Genomic DNA, 20695 nt, shown 5'->3' on the forward strand with positions numbered 1-20695 from the left:
GAATTTGAGCCTGTGCAGACATAGCTGCTAGTTAATATACACTCCTAGCTCTTCTACTTCATTCCGTCAAAACAATTTTGCCACCCACAATCTGGCATTTCTGCCAGTCCTTGAGAAAATGTCCCAGTGCTGCCAGGAAGTTTCAACATGTTGTTTCTCCTCCACCACTGCTTATTTCTTTTTGTTCAAGTCCCATCTGTACTCTTCCTAACACTGCCCTAGACTGTAACTCAGACCAAATTTCCCCAGATGATGCAAACAGATGATGATGATGATGATGATGATAAAAAATGAAATGGTCTGGGTGCTTAGAGAGCATCTTGAAGGGTAAAAGAATAGGTAGTTTCTGCTATTCTCTGAATCAGATGAGTATCAGTATCACCAGTGTGTACTGGCTTGGGGGTAGAGCAGATAATGAAGAAATTAAGGTTGTGTGTGTGTGTGTGTTAAGGGGGATTGGCCTGGAAGGATTTCAACAGGATAGCTTGTCTTGCTTCATAGCCATTCATGAGGGTGGGGAGGGATCCTATTTCAAAATTAGAGATCTTCGGAGGACTAGTTTTGTGGTGAAGGCTCTCATTAGTCTCACCCTCACTTTCAAGGAACTGTGAAGCTACTACTCTTTCTTTTCTGCCTCTCTTCCTCTAAGAATTACAAATATCAGACTGTGTTGCAATTATTTGCTTACTAAATAGGCATCTTTCTCACTAGGCTGTGAGTTCTTGGAGAGCAGAATGATGTCATTTTATTTTATTTTATTTTATTTTTTTGAGACGGAGTCTCGTTCTGTCACCCAGGCTGGAGTGCAGTGGCACGATGTTGGCTCACTGCAACCTCTGTCTCCCAGGTTCAAGTGATTCTCCTGCCTCAGCCTCCTGAGTAGCTGGGACTACAGGCACATGCCACCATACCCAGCTAATTTTTATATTTTTAGTAGAGACAGGGTTTCGCCATGTTGGCCAGGCTGGTCTCGAACTCCTGACCTCAGGCGATCCACCCGCCTCAGCCCCTGCACAGTGCCTGGCACATAGCAAGTGCTCAATAAATATTTGGTAAGATAAGAACACATAAGCGACACCCAAATGAATGTTAATTCCTCCCTCCCATGGGGTGAGGGTTAGGAGTCAGCTGGATTTCTACGATAACCTCCATTATGCTGTCTTGCTCCCTCCAGATGACGTCAGTTGCCAAGGTGTATTACAGTCAGACCACTCAGACAGAAAGCCGGCCCCTAATGGGCCCAGGGATACGACGGCGGAGAGTCCTGACAAAAGATGGTCGCAGCAATGTGAGAATGGAGCACATTGCCGACAAGCGCTTCCTCTACCTCAAGGACCTGTGGACAACCTTCATTGACATGCAGTGGCGCTACAAGCTTCTGCTCTTCTCTGCGACCTTTGCAGGCACATGGTTCCTCTTTGGCGTGGTGTGGTATCTGGTAGCTGTGGCACATGGGGACCTGCTGGAGCTGGACCCCCCGGCCAACCACACCCCCTGTGTGGTACAGGTGCACACACTCACTGGAGCCTTCCTCTTCTCCCTTGAATCCCAAACCACCATTGGCTATGGCTTCCGCTACATCAGTGAGGAATGTCCACTGGCCATTGTGCTTCTTATTGCCCAGCTGGTGCTCACCACCATCCTGGAAATCTTCATCACAGGTACCTTCCTGGCAAAGATTGCTCGGCCCAAGAAGCGGGCTGAGACCATTCGTTTCAGCCAGCATGCAGTTGTGGCCTCCCACAATGGGAAGCCCTGCCTCATGATCCGAGTTGCCAACATGCGCAAGAGCCTCCTCATTGGCTGCCAGGTGACAGGAAAACTGCTTCAGACCCACCAAACCAAGGAGGGGGAGAACATCCGGCTCAACCAGGTCAATGTGACTTTCCAAGTAGACACGGCTTCTGACAGCCCCTTCCTTATTCTACCCCTTACCTTCTATCATGTGGTAGATGAGACCAGTCCCTTGAAAGATCTCCCTCTTCGCAGTGGTGAGGGTGACTTTGAGCTGGTGCTGATCCTAAGTGGGACAGTGGAGTCCACCAGTGCCACCTGTCAGGTGCGCACTTCCTACCTGCCAGAGGAGATCCTTTGGGGCTACGAGTTCACACCTGCCATCTCACTGTCAGCCAGTGGTAAATACATAGCTGACTTCAGCCTTTTTGACCAAGTTGTGAAAGTGGCCTCTCCTAGTGGCCTCCGTGACAGCACTGTACGCTATGGAGACCCTGAAAAGCTCAAGTTGGAGGAGTCATTAAGGGAGCAAGCTGAGAAGGAGGGCAGTGCCCTTAGTGTGCGCATCAGCAATGTCTGATGACCTGTTCCCATTCCCCCATTCCTCTGGTCTCTTTTCCTCTCTTCCAATGCCCTGGTAAGGAATACTACCCGGGTTTACTGGAGATCCCCCGAAGCATCCATCCTCCACTCTCTCTTCTTTAACCCAGTGGCCTGTTGGTAGCTTAGGCCAACTGGAGTCCAGGTTCGCCTCCCACTGTCCCCTTTCCACTCCCCCAGCTTCTGCCCCAATACACATACCTCCCTTAAGCCAGGATGGGGGAAAGAGAGGGATTAGGCTGAAGTGGCTTAGAAGGCCTCAGCCATGCTTGGATACTCACATTAGGAGGACCATGTGGTTGGAAGGATAGACTCCCCCCACCTCCCGCCACCACCATGAAGTTTGGTGACTTGAGGCTGGAGCTCCCTCTGTTACCTTTCCATCTAGCAAGTTCCCAAAGGCAAGACTCTCTCTGATGGTCACTTTGTGGTCTGTGCTTTCAGAAATACAGGAATCTGATATCAATATATCCTACGGTTTCTACCAATCTCTGTTGAAAGAAGCCAGGGTTTGCCACCGTGAAGCTGATTTCTGCTGGTGACTTCTGACCATAACCTAGAACTATGGTCACCACTATTTTCCCTGTATAGTTTCTCAAGTGAACACTCTCAGGATACCCAGTTCCCTCTGTTCTCAGAGAATTCGGTTTGGCCCAAGAAACATAAACATATAACCACCCATATCTATCCTGGATTTTGAACTCTTCAATTTGGAGTGACTAACACAAGTTGTTATCTAAACCTTTAAACCTATCTTCCAGGCAGCCCAGAGAAGATCTGTTTCCCTGTGTCCTGTGAATGGAAGGACACAAGCCAATATGTTCCTTTGAAAAGAGTCCAGTACCCAGGCCCCATGGAAAGGTCTGAAAATAATATTCCAGATTACACTGTACCTGGCTTCTCTTCTTCCTTTCCTGCCCAGCCTGGATCCTTCTTCCTTAACCCCAACTCTTTGGGAGAAGGGAGGGAAAATGCAAGGGCCTTCCTCTCTTAACACGGATGCTCAAGTGAAACTAGATTCACAGGGCACAGACCCCCCAGAAAGTTAACCCAATCCCACCATGAGGGATGGGTAAATTCTCAGATTTCCAAACTGCTGTACAGAGCCTCTGAGAATTGGTGATGCTTTGTTAAGGTTTGGGCAGAAGCAGAACTGTGGCTGGCAGCCACTATTCTCAGTTACACCTCCTAGTGCCCTTCTGAAAAGTGCCAGCTATTTCATTAGGCAATGCTGGAAGGAAAGGAAATTATACCCTCTGTTAAAATAACCATGGCTTCCCTCAGCCATTCCTGAGACTTGGTATAAAATGAAGAAAATCAGTGTCATCTCTACTCTCCTCTGCCATGAGGCCATTTTCAGGCAAGTTAAAAAGCAGACTTTAAGAGATCAAACTCAGCCTATTCCTTGTTCCCTTGGTGGGGTCTGTGGTAAGGGTCAGGGAAGGGCATATAGGCACCAGAGCTTTATCCAAAGCCCCAAATCCCTAGAGTGCTTTCTGGTCTTACTTTGGTACCAAGGAAGCCCCACATAGTGGTACTGCATAGTCCCACTATGAATCAAGTGGCAGTTTATTTAAGGTGGTCTCAGCCAATTGTTACAAGCTACAGAATATATACATGTATCTATGTACACAGCCTTGCAGAGAAACACAAAATTTTGAGGCTAGACCCATGATCGCCACCAACTATAATTGCACAAGGTCTTGTTATATTGATCTCTCCTCTAACTCAACTAACTATATCTTGAAAACGAAGACCCTTCAGTGTCCATCTACTTTAAACCCCACCATTACCTTCTAGTTGGCATAAAAACAAGAAACACAAAAACTTGAAAAATCTGAAACAGAGAACAGAAGGCCAACAGCCAGCTTCTGCGTTCTCAACTTTATTCAACATTAGACTTACCTGATTTCTTTCAGTGTGTAGGGACAAGATGTACTGCTGTGTGTGTGTGTGTGTGTGTGTGTGTGTGTGTATCTGTACCTTCTTATCCATTGGCAAGTTAACCTCCATTTGGTTTATTTTGCCATGCTATGCTTTCTTCCCATTCTCCTGCTGTCTATTCTAAGACCCCAGACTCAAGCCTCTAGACTCTTGGATGAAAAAGTGAGAAGAAAACATTTTCTGACTTACCCTTTTGGAATGTCCTCCATTATTATCCCAGGCTTTGCTTTAAGTTGCACTTTAAATCACACTGTCCTATTAATGCAATTTGGCATCTTCTCCCACAAGCCCCCCACAGGGAACAACTACCCCCAACCTTAACTCTAAATGGTTCTTTAGACTATAGTCTGTCTCCTCTGACCTGAAATCCTCTTTTAGGCAATAGGCCGAACTTCAGAAGCAGCCAGGTCTGGTGAGAAATGGGCCCCCATACCAACCGTGGACTTGGAATATCAGGAGAGTAGTAGGCACAGGTGTAAAAAGGGGAGGGTTCAGTAGGCACAGGTGTAAAAAGGGGAGATTTCAGAAGACGGGCAAAACAACTGATGGGGGAAGATACCTGGGGTGTGAAGATGAGAAAGAAACGATGCTGAGGGACCTAGTGAAATCAATGAAACTCTTGAGTCTTGCTTACGCTCGCAAACAAGAAGTGGGGAGGCTTGGGAAATTAGGATATGACACATATGAAAGGTTTATCTAAGAAGAAAGAAACAGAGATAATATATATATAGAAAGATGTATATAGATGTATATATGCCCAAATATATTGAATGTACAGAAGGGAAATATTCAGAGACTTTAGCATTGGGGGCAGATATCTTGGCCTGGTTATGGGGTAGGACACCCAGATTTCCAGGCTTACAATCAGTGGTCCTGGTTTCAACATGGAAGTGAGATAGATGATGAAGGATTTCAAGTCTGGAAATGGGAAAGGGAGGGGTAGAAGTTCCTTTTCGGAAATAAAGAGGCATTCATGAAGGCTTTTGTTGAATCCTATGCTACTGATAGGACCAGGAAGAGAGGAACTCGGAGGACAATAGGGAGGGGAAATCTTGGAAAATCTACCACTTACACTGTGTGCCCCCATCCCCAGCAGCGTCCTGCCACTGTAGCGCCTTTTTAAAATAAAATAAAATAAAATAAAGTAAAGCACCCTTTGGTTTCCCTTTCATGAAGTACACTGTATTTCCCTGTCTTCCACAGGGGTGGGAGCTGCTATTGCTCTAGCCCCTGAAATCAAACTCAGGAGCTGAACACCTTGGTGTATGGGAGGCACTAATGGGAAGCCTCAACCCTGGAATCCAAACGCCAGGACTAATAGCTGTTGGGCTCAAGATCTCCCAAGGTCGAGGCCCAGCCTTTTGTGTGGCTGCAAGCATCCCAAAGAGAAAGCCATGGATTCCAGAAGAGTTCCAATCCTGGCATTTGGGAATGGAGGGTGATGCTTTGGTTTTGATGCTTCTGAATGAAAATGAGGAGTGGGGTTACCAGCTGCTCTAGGGGGATGGTGAAGTTCCATGAGAAGCTTCCGAAATCTCTGCAATGTGCTTCACCCCATTATTCCCCCAACCCCTGTCAGCCTAATAAAATCATCCAGGAGTTTCCCTATAAGGTCTGAGCAGAGAAAGGAAGCCAGTTATACTATTGCTACAAGTCCAGGACACTGTGCCCTCCCCACGGCTGCTGCCCTGGTCCTTTATTCTTGCTAGCTAACCTAGTTCACTTGTACAGTAACACACTACCTTTACTGGAAAGATAGCATGGGTCTCCAGGCTCAGTAATGGCCAACTCTACTGATGCAGAAGTATTTAGGGATGTTTTTTCCATTCATTGCACTAAAGACTAAACCAGGTCAAATTTATCTAGGAAAAAAAGGTGTGTAAGATTTGTTTTGTTTTTGTCTGTTAAGAATAAGCTACTAAATAAAATGGATGACTCTTTGGTTGTCACTCTAGCTTCTTTTAGAAATCTAAACCAAGACTGTCAAGGTCTGAACTCATAGGCCTACCCATGAGTGTGGAGGGTTGAATTCGGCTGTGCTGGAAGAACTTCTGACTGCATGGCCAAGCCCCTTCTGTTTGATTTTTCTCTCCTGCTTTAGCGAGTTCCTTTCACATTCGGTTTTCATGGGACAATACTGAAAAAACATTAAGACCCAGGAGTATGAAAATTGGCTCAGCTTAATCCATAAAAGTCAAGTTGCTTTGGATCCTGGGCATTGTTCCTTTTGGCCAGTGATCACAAGCCCAATTTCCCTTCCATGCTACCATGTAGTCTTGTTGCCAGTTTTCCTTATATATCCTCAAGGTTCTTTGTAAGCTTATTCCTCTAATCACCAGGCATTTCTTCCCTCAAATCTCAAAGAAATGGATTTCTCTTCTACCCTTGTCTGTCAGTAGCCTGAGAAAGGTCTGGTTAATATCCAGCCCTGAATTTTCTCTGATGAGAGGCAAAAGACCCTATGGTCACTGACTCTTGTTCCCCAGAAGTGGAAGGAGAGAGAGAGGAGGAGGGAGAAAATTGGGTCTCTTATCATGATCAATAAATACTTAAGTACAACATTTAGGAAATACTAGGAATGAATCCTAAGACATATGAGATATATAAGATATAGGACATGTATACTTCCTAAAAGGCCTAAAAGGTTGAAGAAACCTACAAACTTGTAAGAAAACAGAAATAAAACAAGTAGCATATAACAAACATAATGAAAAGCAATAGCAGGTACCATGTACTAATGCCAGATATAACATTAGCAGAATGTTCCAAAAAGAGTGAGATCTCTGTGGGAAACATTTCACAGGGACAGGAACTAGGCAAGGGATGGTATCAATCTAACATGTTTGGTTAGAATACATTAAGATTCCAGAAAAATCAGCAAATGCTGAGTCCCTATTATGTGGAAGGTATCATTCAGCTAACAAAGAAATATAAGACATGATGCATGAATCAAGGGATGTACAATCATGGCACCTTCCACCTACTATTCCTTCTGTGGAACTCTCTCCATCGCCTGCCAACTTCCAATTTTCTTCTTTTTTTTTTTTTTTATTTGAGATGGAGTCTTGCTCTGTCGCCCAGGCTGGAGTGCAGTTGCATGATCTCAGCTTCGTGCAAGCTCCGCCTCTCGGGTTCAAGCGACTCTCCTGCCTCGGCCTCCTGAGTAGCTGGGACTCCAGACGCATGCCAACACGCATGGCTAATTTTTGTAATAAAAAAGAGAACAGACAATAAACATTACTGTTTTGAGGAGGGAGAGATTATTTCACTTGTTAAGGTCTAGGAAGAGTTTATAGAGGAGTTGAGGGTTGGGTTCAACATTGAAAAACCAAATAGCATTTAAGTAAGTAAAGAGAAACAGGTCTCTTTGTAGGAAGTACGGCATGAAGAAAGTAGCATGAGAAGAAAGCACAAGGCATATTTTGGGAACAGTAAACCTAAAACAGAGGCTTTATAGGTGAATAGGATGACAAGCTAAGGTAAAGCCAGAAAATAGGGGGACTGAATATCAGGCTAAAGCGTTCATTATTTTTTTCTTTAGGCGGTCAGGAACCACTGAAGATGTTTGATGGAGGAAAGAATCTAAGTAAAGTACTATTAATTATCAATCTGGTAGTAGAATTGAGACATAAGACATTAAATCAGTTAAGAGATTTTTAAAGCTTGAGGGAAAGGCAATTGTCACAGATCCTGGTACAGTATAGTATAGGTGTTTGCTACGTATTATTTGAGTTGTTGAAGGTCTGAACTAAGGTGCAGGATGCCGGGCACGGAAAGAATTAGAAATAGATTCCAAAGAAATGACAAAGCAAGACATATGAACAAAATCTAGTGAAAAAGAAAGGGATTAAAGTAGTCAAGGTTCTAGCAGGAAACAGATGGTATACTCAAAGGGCCAGTGGACATGTTTTAATGAAGAAATTATTTGCAAAGGTATGGGCAAGTTTAATACATCAACAAGATACGGTGATGTGCCCAGGCACTCGCAGAGTAGGACGCCTTTACCAGCCTTAAACCTGAAGGGACAGTTACTGGAACCATGAGACTTGTACCCAAAGGAGAGAGCTATAGCTTCAACAGGAGCCATGGCTTTAGGTGAGGAATTCCAGACACTGCCAAAGATCTGCTAGTGCCTCCCACTGGTCTATTCTAATGGGAAGCCAGAGAACAAGGGAGATTGAGTGACGCTACCCATACAGCCTCTCTTGGAACACAGAACAGGGCAAAAAAGATGAATAGTGGATATGGAAGGGTAATGAAGTATATGCAGCATAGTGAACAAGGACAAGGTTCTTGCTAGGGAAACTAAAGTTGAGCGATCCATGTTTGTGCTTTCCTTAGTCACTGGCTCTAAAAGGATAGAAATCTAAGAGCAGATAGTGAAAGGGGGAATTAAGAAGGATTGTAAGTAACAGTCCAGGAGGTAATGAACAGTTGAGCATTTGAAAAAAATGTAACTCTTTCAGAAAGAGGTGAGAAGATAAATCCCTAAACCCAATGCAAAAAGTTCAATATGGGGTCCTCGGACCCTGTGATGTATCTCTTCCACCCAGAAATAGTAACTAAAGTTGGACCTCTCTGTCCAATTTGTTTTACAGACTCCAGTCTCTTCTTCGTTCCCACAACTACTATCTACATCTCACTCCTTTGACTTCAGTGACATGCTTAGTTTTTTTTTTGTTGTTGTTGTTGTTGTTTTATTATTAGTTGTTTCCTTATCTGCCTAAATTTGGTGCCTCCCATCTCTCTACTAGGACAGCCATGTAGGGACAGATTGACTGAAACCTTTCTGCTATACTACTGAAACCAATCCAGCCACAAGGACCCTTACTTAGTTAATCCTCAGACACCTACCTCCCATATTTTCTATCTTAGGGAACTAAGCCTCACTTATCTATTATTTGCAGAAGAAAAGAATAAACCAGAGGTAGAAAGGGTCACAGTGAGAGAGAATATCCAGAATATCCAGATGAGAGATCAATAAGAGAAAACACAGGAAAATTAGAACTTGTGACCAACATTTTATTGGCAAGTCAGCCACATAATGATAAAGATATTCTAGGGCAGACACACTGGGTTTTGAGTTCTAGCACTGCCACTAGTTAGCTATGTGACTTAGGAAAATTACTTAATCTCCTTAAGCCTTGGTTTTCTTCATTTGTAAAGGTGGGAATATCTACCTTACATGAAAAGTACTTAGCATAATGCCTGGTACATTGCAAATGAGTCCTCAACAAATCCAGCTATTACAAATAATAGTAATAATCATCATCATCATCATTGTATGAGTGGTGATGTGCTGCCACTATGTATATGGCTAATACACTGCAAAAACAATGGTTAGAATTATCAATCTAAGGCATGTAATTATACCAAGGCATATAAAAGGACATAGAGCTATCACAATATGAATATGGAATATATAAGATCAACACAGTTCATCTCCAAGGGATAAATGTGAAGTGTAGGATGGATAAGCAGCAGGTAGTCCTGGGAGCTGCATGTTCAGACTGGATGAAGTCACCTCCTTTTCTTATTCTAGTCTAGAAGACTTCCCATAGGACGCAGGCTCATTCTATAATATCCAATTAGTCAGTATTTACTAAACATTTACCATGTGCCTAAGACTACAATAAATTACACATAATTGAAAAAAATTAAGGATAAGATATAATTTCTACCCCCAAGAACCCTACAATCTCTTGTGAGGGCTATGAATACAATCTAAAATAAAGTATCAAATTCTACAATGCGGACTATGTAAGTGCACTAAGTAACCACGGAAAGGGAAGAGCGAATGGGTTACAGTCGTTGGTAAGAAATTCATGGAAGTAGGGTTGGAGTGGGGTGGAGGGAGCAGGGGACCTTGACATACATAAAGGATATTTAAAAGGGAAAATAACTGGGAGTTGGGAGCAATCCAAAGATGCCACTCTAGAAATATTCTGGCAGTAGGAACCTCTAAAATCAATTCAACTTTACTGAATGGCTACTAGTACTGTGTTAGATGTTGAGGTAGAGAAAAGAACAAGATAATCTCTGATATCAAAGAATTCAAAGTGTCCTGATGGAAAACTAGGAGAGCAAAACAAACAAAAACAGTTATTACAAAGCAGTGTGACAAATGCTGTAACAAAGGAATGACCAGGGAGTTCTGGAGCACTGGGAGAACTTTTAGTAGCATGGCAGGGTCTTCTGTGTGAGTGATTTTCTGGAGCTTAGATCCCGTCCGCCCCAGTCCACCTATCCTCGGACAGGGGAGGGGACTGGCATCTAAGTCATTCATTCTGCGTGATGAGGAAGTGAGTGGGAGCTGGGAGCTAACACTTGCACTGAGGCCTGAAGGGTTGAGTAGGTATTTGCCAGAGTGATTGGAGAGCCGATGGCAACTTTGACAGAAGAAGTAGCAAACACAAAGATACTGAGGCATAAGGGGCTGACAAGTTAAGGAATTTTGTGACGCTTTCCTGTCTTCTTTCCTATCACCTTCACTTAGGGTTGCCGGATAAAATACAAGCTGCTCACTTAAATCTGAATCTCTGATTACCAACTAGTAATTTAAAAATACAAGTATGCCTCCAATATTGCATGGGACATACATAGTCAGCCCCCTTCAACTCATCCTGTCCTGTGCGGGGGCCCACAAATCCCCGGTGAATACCGGCGAGCTAGTGGAGTAAAGCATGAGAAGGCTTATCTTCCTTTCACTCCTACATTTTTCACCCTCGGATCTCCGGCCCAGGACTGAGGCATGTAGCGCGCAGCCCGCAGCTCGCTACGCGTCGGAGCGTTTTCCTCTGAGGACTGGAAATGGGGCGCGGGAAAAGGGCGGGGGCGGCGGGTTGTCACTTACAAAGAAATCTCACTCCACTCCATAAAATCCTCAAGCCAGTGCCTGATTTCCCGGCAAGCGGACGTCTCCCCTCCCAGGGACCGGAAATCCCGCCTCCACCGGAAGAAGAAGAGGAAGCAAGCCCGTCCATCCAGGGGAAAGCAAGTTTTTGGCTCAGGGGGCTGAGAAGCCCGAGCGGGGCTGGAGACAGGTAGCAGTACGGGGGCGGAGCTTCATGCCGGAAGTGATAATCCGCAGTCCTTTCGGTTGGCAGCCTGGCGGGCGGGAGATGCGGCGGCCACCTGCTGCGAGGAACCGAAGGGAAGGTTAGAGGTACCAAGGCAGTTTGGAGCTGGGGCTAAGCAGCTGTCGCACAGTCAGATCATGGGCTCGACCAAGCACTGGGGCGAATGGCTCCTGAACTTGAAGGTGGCTCCAGCCGGCGTCTTTGGTGTGGCCTTTCTAGCCAGAGTCGCCCTGGTTTTCTATGGCGTCTTCCAGGACCGGACCCTGCACGTGAGGTATACGGACATCGACTACCAGGTCTTCACCGACGCCGCGCGCTTTGTCACGGAGGGGCGCTCGCCTTACCTGAGAGCCACGTACCGTTACACCCCGCTGCTGGGTTGGCTTCTCACTCCCAACATCTACCTCAGCGAGCTCTTTGGAAAGTTTCTCTTCATCAGTTGCGACCTCCTCACCGCTTTCCTCTTATACCGCCTGCTGCTGCTGAAGGGGCTGGGGCGCCGCCAGGCTTGTGGCTACTGTGTCTTTTGGCTTCTTAACCCCCTGCCTATGGCAGTATCCAGCCGCGGTAATGCAGACTCGATTGTCGCCTCTCTGGTCCTGATGGTCCTCTACTTGATAAAGAAAAGACTCGTGGCGTGTGCAGCTGTATTCTATGGTTTCGCGGTGCATATGAAGATATATCCGGTGACTTATATCCTTCCCATAACCCTCCACCTGCTTCCAGATCGCGACAATGACAAAAGCCTCCGTCAATTCCGGTATACTTTCCAGGCTCGTTTGTACGAGCTCCTGAAGAGGCTGTGTAATCGGGCTGTGCTGCTGTTTGTAGCAGTTGCCGGACTCACGTTTTTTGCCCTGAGCTTTGGTTTTTACTATGAGTATGGCTGGGAATTTTTGGAACACACCTACTTTTATCACCTGACTAGGCGGGATATCCGTCACAACTTTTCTCCGTACTTCTACATGCTGTATTTGACTGCAGAGAGCAAGTGGAGTTTTTCCCTGGGAATTGCTGCATTCCTGCCACAGCTCATCTTGCTTTCAGCTGTGTCTTTCGCCTATTACAGAGACCTCGTTTTTTGTTGTTTTCTTCATACGTCCATTTTTGTGACTTTTAACAAAGTCTGCACCTCCCAGTACTTTCTTTGGTACCTCTGCTTACTGCCTCTTGTGATGCCACTAGTAAGAATGTCTTGGAAAAGAGCTGTAGTTCTCCTAATGTTATGGTTTATAGCGCAGGCCATATGGCTGGCTCCTGCCTATGTTCTTGAGTTTCAAGGAAAGAACACCTTTCTGTTTATTTGGTTAGCTGGTTTGTTCTTTCTTCTTATCAACTGTTGCATCCTAATTCAAATTATTTCCCATTACAAAGAAGAACCCCTGACAGTGAGAATCAAATATGACTAGTGTATGTTCCACACCCTCTGCTACTGTGTTACATTCTGATTGTCTTGTATGGACCAGAAGAGAGGTTTGGGACATTTTTTCTGAACATTCTAATCATTCTGGTGAAAGTTCCCATGTTCCAACAGAAGTTAAAAGCAATGTTTGCCTTATATATAAAAGGGACACAATAATTAAGGTCCACCTTCTAGGAAATCCTAGGACTCGTTTATTTGGGACATGGTGGGAATAAAGGTCACATATTGGAAAATGGAAAGGCTGATGAAACTATCAGATACTAAAAGATTCTTAAAATAGAGGAATATAGTTAGAGACATCAGGTTTAAGCCAGTATTTGTTCCTGTTTTACAATGCTTCTGTCTTAAGCTGTGTCTTAACTTTTAACCCCCATCTTTTCTTTCTAAAGCTTTCCTGACGGCTGTGAAAATCCAAAAAGTATTCTTAGACTGGGTATGGTGGCCTTTGCCTGTAATCCCAGCACTTTGGGAGGCTGAGGTGGGAGGGTCGCTTGAGTCCAGGAGTTCTAGACCCACCTGGGGCAAGATGGTGAGACCTAGTCTCCAAAAAAAAAAAAAAAAAAAAAAAAAAAGCCAGGCGTTGTGGTGCACCGCTGTAGTCATAGCTGCACAGGAGGCTGAGGTGGGAGAATTGCTTGAGCCCAGAGCAAGACCCTGTCTCAAAAAAAAAAAAAAAAGGAAGGACAACTTTTTAGATATAAAAGTATTAAATAATACTAAGATGCTTAGTATTATTTTAGAGAGTTTTAAACTTCTATATTAAATGTGGGGGCTTAAAAGATAATCCAAAGACTTTGGGAGGCCAAGGCGGGCAGATCACGAGGTCAGGAGATTGAGACAATCCTGGCTAACACGGTGAAACCCCTCTCTACTAAAAATACAAAAAATTAGCCGGGTGTGGTGACGGACGCCTGTAGTCCCAGCTACTCCTCGGGAGGCTGAGGCAGGAGAATGGCGTGAACCCGGGAGGCGGAGCCTGTAGTGAGCCGAGATGACGCCACTGCGCTCCAGCCTGGGCGACAGGGTGAGATTCCATATCAAAAAAAAAAAAAAAAATGATAATCCAAAGAATTTAAATTGTAATCATGTTTCATGTATTTGTTTTATTACTTAGTTTTGTAGCACTTAGTCCCAGTGGTATTAGACTGCTATTTGGTTTCACACAAAAAGGATTAAATTTAAATTCATTCATGTTTAGACTTGAGTTATTACATTTTTAAAACTATCATCTTGCCTTTAATGTTTGAGGTCCTACACAAACTATTAGTACATTTCAGTATCCTCTTACCCCTTTGTTTTTAAGTTTTTGATTGCTAAAGCAAGACTTTTTTCTTCTAGAATTTAAGTCAACCAAGTGTTATCTATGTTGTAAAAATGGATAATAGTAGATTTTAGGTGATAAAACAACTTGTTAGTAAGACATTTCTTAGCTTAAAAAAAAAAATCAAAAATTCCATTATAGAAATGCAGACCTGTGAGGGAAACTCCGGAAAAGCATAAGAAGCATCCCAAACAGCCATGGGTTTTCTAGACCAGGAAATTTAGAGGGAGATTGTGGAAATGAGGCTTAGGTGGGCAGATCGTTTCCTTTATCACTATAGTATTTCTGGGGGAAAAATGCTTTCTGAGTTGTTTAAACAAGCATCCTTACATTTTTTTTTTTTTTAAATTAAACAGCCTGTCTAGGCTTGGGATTCCCTAACACTACAGTAGCAGTTTATGAATATGATTTTGTGATTGTGTTTTTTAAAAGATAAATAATTTGATAAACTGTTCTTTTGCAGTCAAAAAACACTCACAAAAAGACAAAAAGAGTTCCACAGTAGCATATTTCATGTCAGTTCAGGCCTAAAAGCCTTTGCAAATAAGATGTCTATAGGCTGGTCACAATTAACAATGTTATTATTGGCAGCACTTCTTGGATGGATACCTTATGGGACCTTTCATTAGAAAGAGGGAAAGAATGGGGTGGTTTTGTACGGGCTCCTGTTTGGGGTAAAAATAGCAGAGTCAGTTGCTGAGGACAATGACCTTCCTTATAACATTTAGTTTCATACCCATATTAGGTCTTGTCTTGAGGACCCTTTATACGTGCTTGTTTACTAGTGGCCTTCCAGCCATAGCATTCTTACCTTTTTTTCCTATTCTAAGAATTAAAAAAAAAAAAATTATAGAGCCAGCAAGGGAGGAGGCAGGAAACAGAAATCGAATTTCATCATTCCAATATAATTGTCCCTTTTTTTGTATTTCTGACATGGTTTTATAATTATATTTACTTACTAATTATTATTTTTTAACATTCTTTATTGTGGCTTACTCTTCATACTTAAGAGTTGGAATTGTTGGACATCACATGTATGTTCACTTTATAAATACATCATTCTTCCACTGTTAGACCTTTAGATTGCTTCCAGTTTTTAATATTCTAAATAAGACTTTCAACATTTTCTGTGTTTTAGCTCATTCTGTTAGGACATTCTTAGAAGTTAGAAACATTTTTGCTGGGATTGTTGGAGGGAACTTCAAACTTTAGAACCTGTCCTGCAAGAAATTCTTTACCAAAGAAAGGCAGGTTTTCTTAAAGGGATGCAAAAGATATTTTGCAGTTTGTATGTTGTGAAACATTTAGTCAGTTAACTAAAAAAATGAGTTAATTTGGTTTCTTGGGGGATTTTAATTTTTTAATTTGTTTTCTGGTTATTTAAAAAAAAAATTTTTTTTTGCTTCTTATCACAATCCTTTTGCTTCCTTTTTAGTCCTTTAATAACACCTCCAAATTTTATAAGACTTTGGCTTATTTCCTACATAATTCTTTTTTTCTTATACCACCCCTTAAGATTGGTATGTTCATTTACAGGTAAGCATTAATTATTAGATAAAGAGGGATGGTTCTCAAGATTGTGTGTGTTCTGAACAGAGGGAACTACATGACATTTTCTTCTGTAATTGCCTTTGTAACATCTTTAGAATGTGGTTCCTAAATATTCCTAGATAAATTCTCTTGATAGGCCCATTGGAAAGGCTAATACTCCCGCCCACTGCTTTGTTCCTTCCTGGCAAAAGAATTCTTAAAACCACTGATTTTAGTTACTGACTTCTCACCATCTGGATTTTTTCAAGATGTTTCAGAAGTTGTGTAGAACTTGTCTTTCAGTTAGTTGACTTGTGGCTGAATTTATTGTTACTTCTCTAATATCAGTTGTTTTCTGCATTACCACCCTCTCCCCTAACCATCTGTACTATGAATAGAAAAGGAAAAAGATGGAAAGTTATACCTAGGATTGTCCCTAAATGCAACCTCTTGGTTCCCCCCACCCCTCATGTTTTATTATAAACTATTTTAAGAGCTGGGCATGGTGGTTCATGCCTGTAATCCCAATGCTTTGGGAAGCTGAGGCAGAAGGATCACTTGAGGACAGGAGTTTGAGACCAGCCTGGACAACGTAGTGAGACCCCCATCTGTACAAAAAAACAAAGTTCTTGGGAAGCTGAGGTGGGAGGACCACTTGAGCCCAGGAATTCGAGGAGGTTATAGTGAGCTATGATTGTGCCACTGCACTCCAGCCTGGGTGACAGAGCAACACCTTGCCTCTAAAACAAAAAAACTCCCAACTATTTTATTTTTTTATTTTTCTGAGACAACATGTTGCTTTGTCACCCAGGCTGGAGTGCAGTAGTATAAACATGGCCCACTGCAGCTGAACTCCCAGGCTCAAGTGATCCTTCCTCCTGAGCCTCCCAAGTAGCTGGGACCACAGGTATTTGCCACCACGCCTGGCTAATCTTTTTATTTTTTGTAGAGACGAGGTCTTGCTATGTTGCAAGAGGGAGATCGCTTAAGTGATCTTCCCTCATTGGCTTCCCAAACTGTTGGGATTCCAGGTGTGAGCCACTGCACCCAGCTGACCTAACTATTTTAAACACTACTCATGTTGCCATCATCTAAATTCAACAACAATTTGCCATATTTGCTTTATGTATATGTATAATTATATGTTTATATAATTTTTTGAACCATGTGAAGTTGCAAACATCATTGAACTTCACCACTAAATATATCAGCATGCATCTCCTAAAAATAAGGTATTTTCTTACAAAACCATAATTGTTACATATTATGATGTAACATTCTGTCATTTTCAAATTTCTTCAGGTATTTTTTGTTACATCTTACAGAACAGACATTCTTGGATCTCAAAGATTCCGAGGAAGGAAAGAACATGATGGATAATCCATAATTAAGAAGTTTGAATCTTTTCCTAGTCCTAAAAACAAAGTGAGAATTAAAGGGGTTTACCTTCCATCAAAGTTGAACAAATTAATTCTTTTGTGTGTCATACTTTTTGTCTCTCTCCCTAAAAACATGGGGGTGGTAATCTCTTTGTTTTATCTGGTAGGTTTTCCAGATTAAAGATTATACATGTTTGGAATCTTAATATCCAATCTCCAACTGCAAGCTCTGCCCCAACAACAATAGCTGATTATTTTACAACTTGATGATGGTAAATTTTTCATGATTAACCAATTTTGGGCACCTGTTCCGCCATATATGGTTTTATTTAATTTTCACAGCAACACTTCAAAGTTGATATTCATATTCTAAATTTATAGATGAACAAAGAGGCTCAAAGATTAAATAACTTGCTAATAAGTGATTTTTACCCGTGCTTTTTCCATTATATTATGTTTTGGATTTTTCCAGAGTAACCAAACCCAGCAGATGCATACTACTCCAAAATAAATGGAACTCAACACTGGCTCTGTCAAGTGTCTTGCCAATCAATTTGTCCTTCCAATCTTTTGAGGGGGAGTTCTCTCAGTTGTACCAAGTCACTGTCATCCCCAAACTTTTCTCTTCAACGATTCCAGGCCTTTAACAACTCTCTTTCACCTCCAAACCCTCTCTCACCAAATTGTGTAATTCTTTGTTTACTGCTGGCTTCATCATGCACTTTTCCTTCATAGCCTATTTTAAGAAGTTGATTTACTGAACCACTTTTTAGCCAAGCTGTTTGTAAATCAAGCTACACAAAGTATGTGGCCATAATTTCCAAAAGGCAAATGATCATTGTTCAATTGCTCTTGCTCTGCAGTGTGCGTTCATGCAGTTAAAAATTGTCCTGCACTGATAGTACGGCATCAGAGAATAGATTACTTAGGTTCAAATCCCAGTGCATGATCCTGAGCAAGATTATCATATCTAGATACATTAGTTTTTATCTGTGAAATGGGAATGATAGCACAATCTTCATAGAACTGTTGGTAAGGATTAAGTGAGTTGATATGCTCAAAGTGTGCATGCTGGCATAGAACAAGTCACTGTTTACAAGCCTGTAAAGAAGGAGCTGTTCTGGCACTGTAAACTTGAACCTTTTTTCCCCAAATCTAATGGATGTAGGCAAGGAAATTATATAAAATAAATGTTTGACTACCTTTGATCATAAACTTTATTCTCCTCTTGACCTGTTCCTTTGAAAAGATAATAAATACTGATATGTGAAAAATGTATGGACAGATTATTCAGATATCTGGCTGAGGCTTTACAGTTTTGTATATTTCTGTCAGACATTAAGCTGACTCTAAGCAGTGGAGGTTTGGTTTATGCCCCTAAATTACACAGCACTTCTTTTCTCCATTGTATTGAGGGGTCATTCAGGGGTTGCTGTTCTGGAGATAGAAGCACATGTCTCCTGCCTGGGTCAGAAGCGTCACAATAGCACAAGCATTTATTCAGCACTGGCCTAGGAGAACCATTCATTTAGTCAAAACAAGCATTTATATTCATTATCCTGAACAAAAACCAGACTAAATGAGAACATTTCTAGCTGCTCAGGCACTCTGCTAATTGCTATGTCTGCTAGATAAAGTGAAATGACACTTATAGTGACTATTTAAACATAATTTGGAGCATGAATATTTGAAGCTCAGTTCATTTTACAAAGGAAATGTATAACCTTTGCTCTTCATTTTTTTTTGGCAATTATTTATAGATCCAGGCCCTGTGTCAAGTTCTGTAATAGATGAATAGACAGTTAGTTAACAGTAAAAACAGAAACATACCCCACTGATAAAGTGTTATCACATCATTAAGTTCCACAATGATGTGATTTGTGAAATGGAGGGGCAGTAGGGCAAGGTAGAGGATATTTTTATTTGTATGTTACAGATAAGAAAACTGAACTCAGAAACAAATGACTTTCCGAGGGCAAATAGCTAGTTAATGGCAGGATTGGGGTGGGACCCCAGATCTTCTGATTCTAATCTTTTTTTTTTTGCAAGTCGTTTTTAATGTTATGCAATGACAGGTGATTACAGTGGAAAACTTCACTTATTTAGCAAATGTCATTCACATAGCAAACTACTTAGCAATATGCCATGAGTATCTTCTGTGTGCCAGTCATTGTTCTAGGCATCGTAGATGCAGTGAGTGAGAGAGGGAGGCAAAGACCCTATCTTTATGGATCTTACATTTTCATGGGGAGGCAAAGAATAAGCAAGTACAGGATTGTGACGATGATATATCATAAAGAAAAATAAGACAAGCTAAAGAAGTAGAGAGTGATGGCAGTGTGGAGAGTGGAGTAGGTGCTTCTTTAGATGAACTGGTTAGGAAGGTATTGTGATGAGAGGGCACTTGAGCAAAGACCTGGGAAGTGAAGGCATGACCTTCATGCAACCATGGTGCAGGGAGGTAAGGGAAGAGCATTTCACTCAGCATCCCTCCCCGCTGGGTGAAAGCAGTGCGGAGGTCCTGAGTTAGGAATGAGCTTGGCAGGTTTAAAGAACAGTAAGGCAAGTATTACTAATTGGAGTGAGCAGGGAGCAACCAGAATCTAATTCACATTATCCAGCAGAACGACATGAATGCTAGTTGAAAAATACAATTAACATTAGCATTTTTACTGGCTTATAATGCAATAACTTTGAGCCAACCTATTTTTTTTCTCTGACTTCTGAGCACATGTTAATATGTAAGGAAGATGAAACGTATATGTAAACAACTTATATTTTAGTAATGATACAAAATACTTTCACAAATTTTGTGATGTGGGAATTTTTAAAAATTCCATTTTCACAGATGAGACCCCTAAAGCTCAGAGTATATGCGCTTTGCCCAAGGTCAGAGTTAGTACGTGAGGCAGGACTAGACCCTAGATCTTCTGGAGCTAAATGTGCTACTCATTTCTCTGTACTACCCTTATCATTTAGCTATGGTGAACAGAAGATGAACCACTGGATTCTAGAAAGCAGGGAGCTCAGGAAAAACACTGTCCAACCGATGATTCATTCATCAGGTAAATACTTAGGAGCCTACTTTGTGCCAGGCACTCAACTAGCCTGGGGGCATAAGGATGGTTAAGACTAGAGTCCTGCCTTTAAGGAACTCATAGTGCTTGATGGAGGACACTGGTGGAAAGAGGGTTATAACTCAGTTATAAATCAATGGCTAGAGTAAAATACACCTAAAGTAGTTCACTAATACATTAATTGGACAAAACTAGTGCAGAACCTAATATATACTAGGTAGTGTGATGTTTGTTATCGTACCTGTTTTTCTTTAACATTGGTAAGTACTGGGGGCTTTCTTTGAAACTTTCCTGCTTAAAATCAGTCAGTGATTGACAGGCTCCTTTGCACAGTGTGAATGGCGGGGGCTGTGAAAAAGAAGAGAAAACAGTTTCTCAGTGCCTGTCATTTCTGAATGCCATCAGTATCCACCTAATTTTCTAAGCTAGAATCTTATAATCACCTCCTATTCCTTCTTCTCCTTCACTTGTTACCCGCCCCACATCTAATCAGTCACTAAATTCTGTCAGTTCTACCTTTTAATGACCCTGGAGCCTGCTGGCATCTTGCCATTGTCATTTCCAGTACTACAGTTCAGGCCCTCATTATCTCCCATCTGGAATCGATA

General features: G+C 42.2%; 3 protein-coding genes across 5 annotated transcripts in view; 2 read left to right on the top strand and 1 right to left on the bottom strand.

Annotated features, from left to right (window-relative positions):
* The window catches only part of KCNJ10 (potassium inwardly rectifying channel subfamily J member 10), a 32679-nt gene extending 26459 nt beyond the window's left edge, over positions 1-6220 (top strand). Inside the window, exon 2 of one of the 2 annotated variants that reach the window (XM_032154021.2) lies at positions 1175-6220. In XM_032154021.2, coding sequence (XP_032009912.1) covers positions 1175-2314 — 1140 coding nt within the window. In that variant the 3' untranslated portion in view covers positions 2315-6220. The remainder of the gene's footprint in view (positions 1-1174) is intronic. The other variant, XM_032154022.2, reaches the window with a different exon arrangement.
* Positions 1-11218, bottom strand: part of KCNJ9 (potassium inwardly rectifying channel subfamily J member 9) — a 61084-nt gene extending 49866 nt beyond the window's left edge. For both annotated transcript variants that reach the window (XM_032154008.2, XM_032154016.2), the window contains exon 1: positions 11132-11218. In XM_032154008.2, coding sequence (XP_032009899.1) covers positions 11132-11154 — 23 coding nt within the window. In that variant the 5' untranslated portion in view covers positions 11155-11218. The remainder of the gene's footprint in view (positions 1-11131) is intronic.
* Positions 11219-11494: 276 nt separating this feature from the next.
* Positions 11495-18552, top strand: PIGM (phosphatidylinositol glycan anchor biosynthesis class M). Its single transcript, XM_032154020.2, has one exon. It carries the CDS (start codon positions 11495-11497, stop codon positions 12764-12766), a length of 1272 nt encoding a protein of 423 aa, XP_032009911.1. The 3' UTR covers positions 12767-18552.
* Positions 18553-20695: the final 2143 nt, after the last annotated feature.

Source organism: Hylobates moloch, unplaced genomic scaffold, assembly GCF_009828535.3.
Source record: "Hylobates moloch isolate HMO894 unplaced genomic scaffold, HMol_V3 SCAFFOLD_5, whole genome shotgun sequence".
Classification (NCBI taxonomy): domain Eukaryota; kingdom Metazoa; phylum Chordata; class Mammalia; order Primates; family Hylobatidae; genus Hylobates; species Hylobates moloch.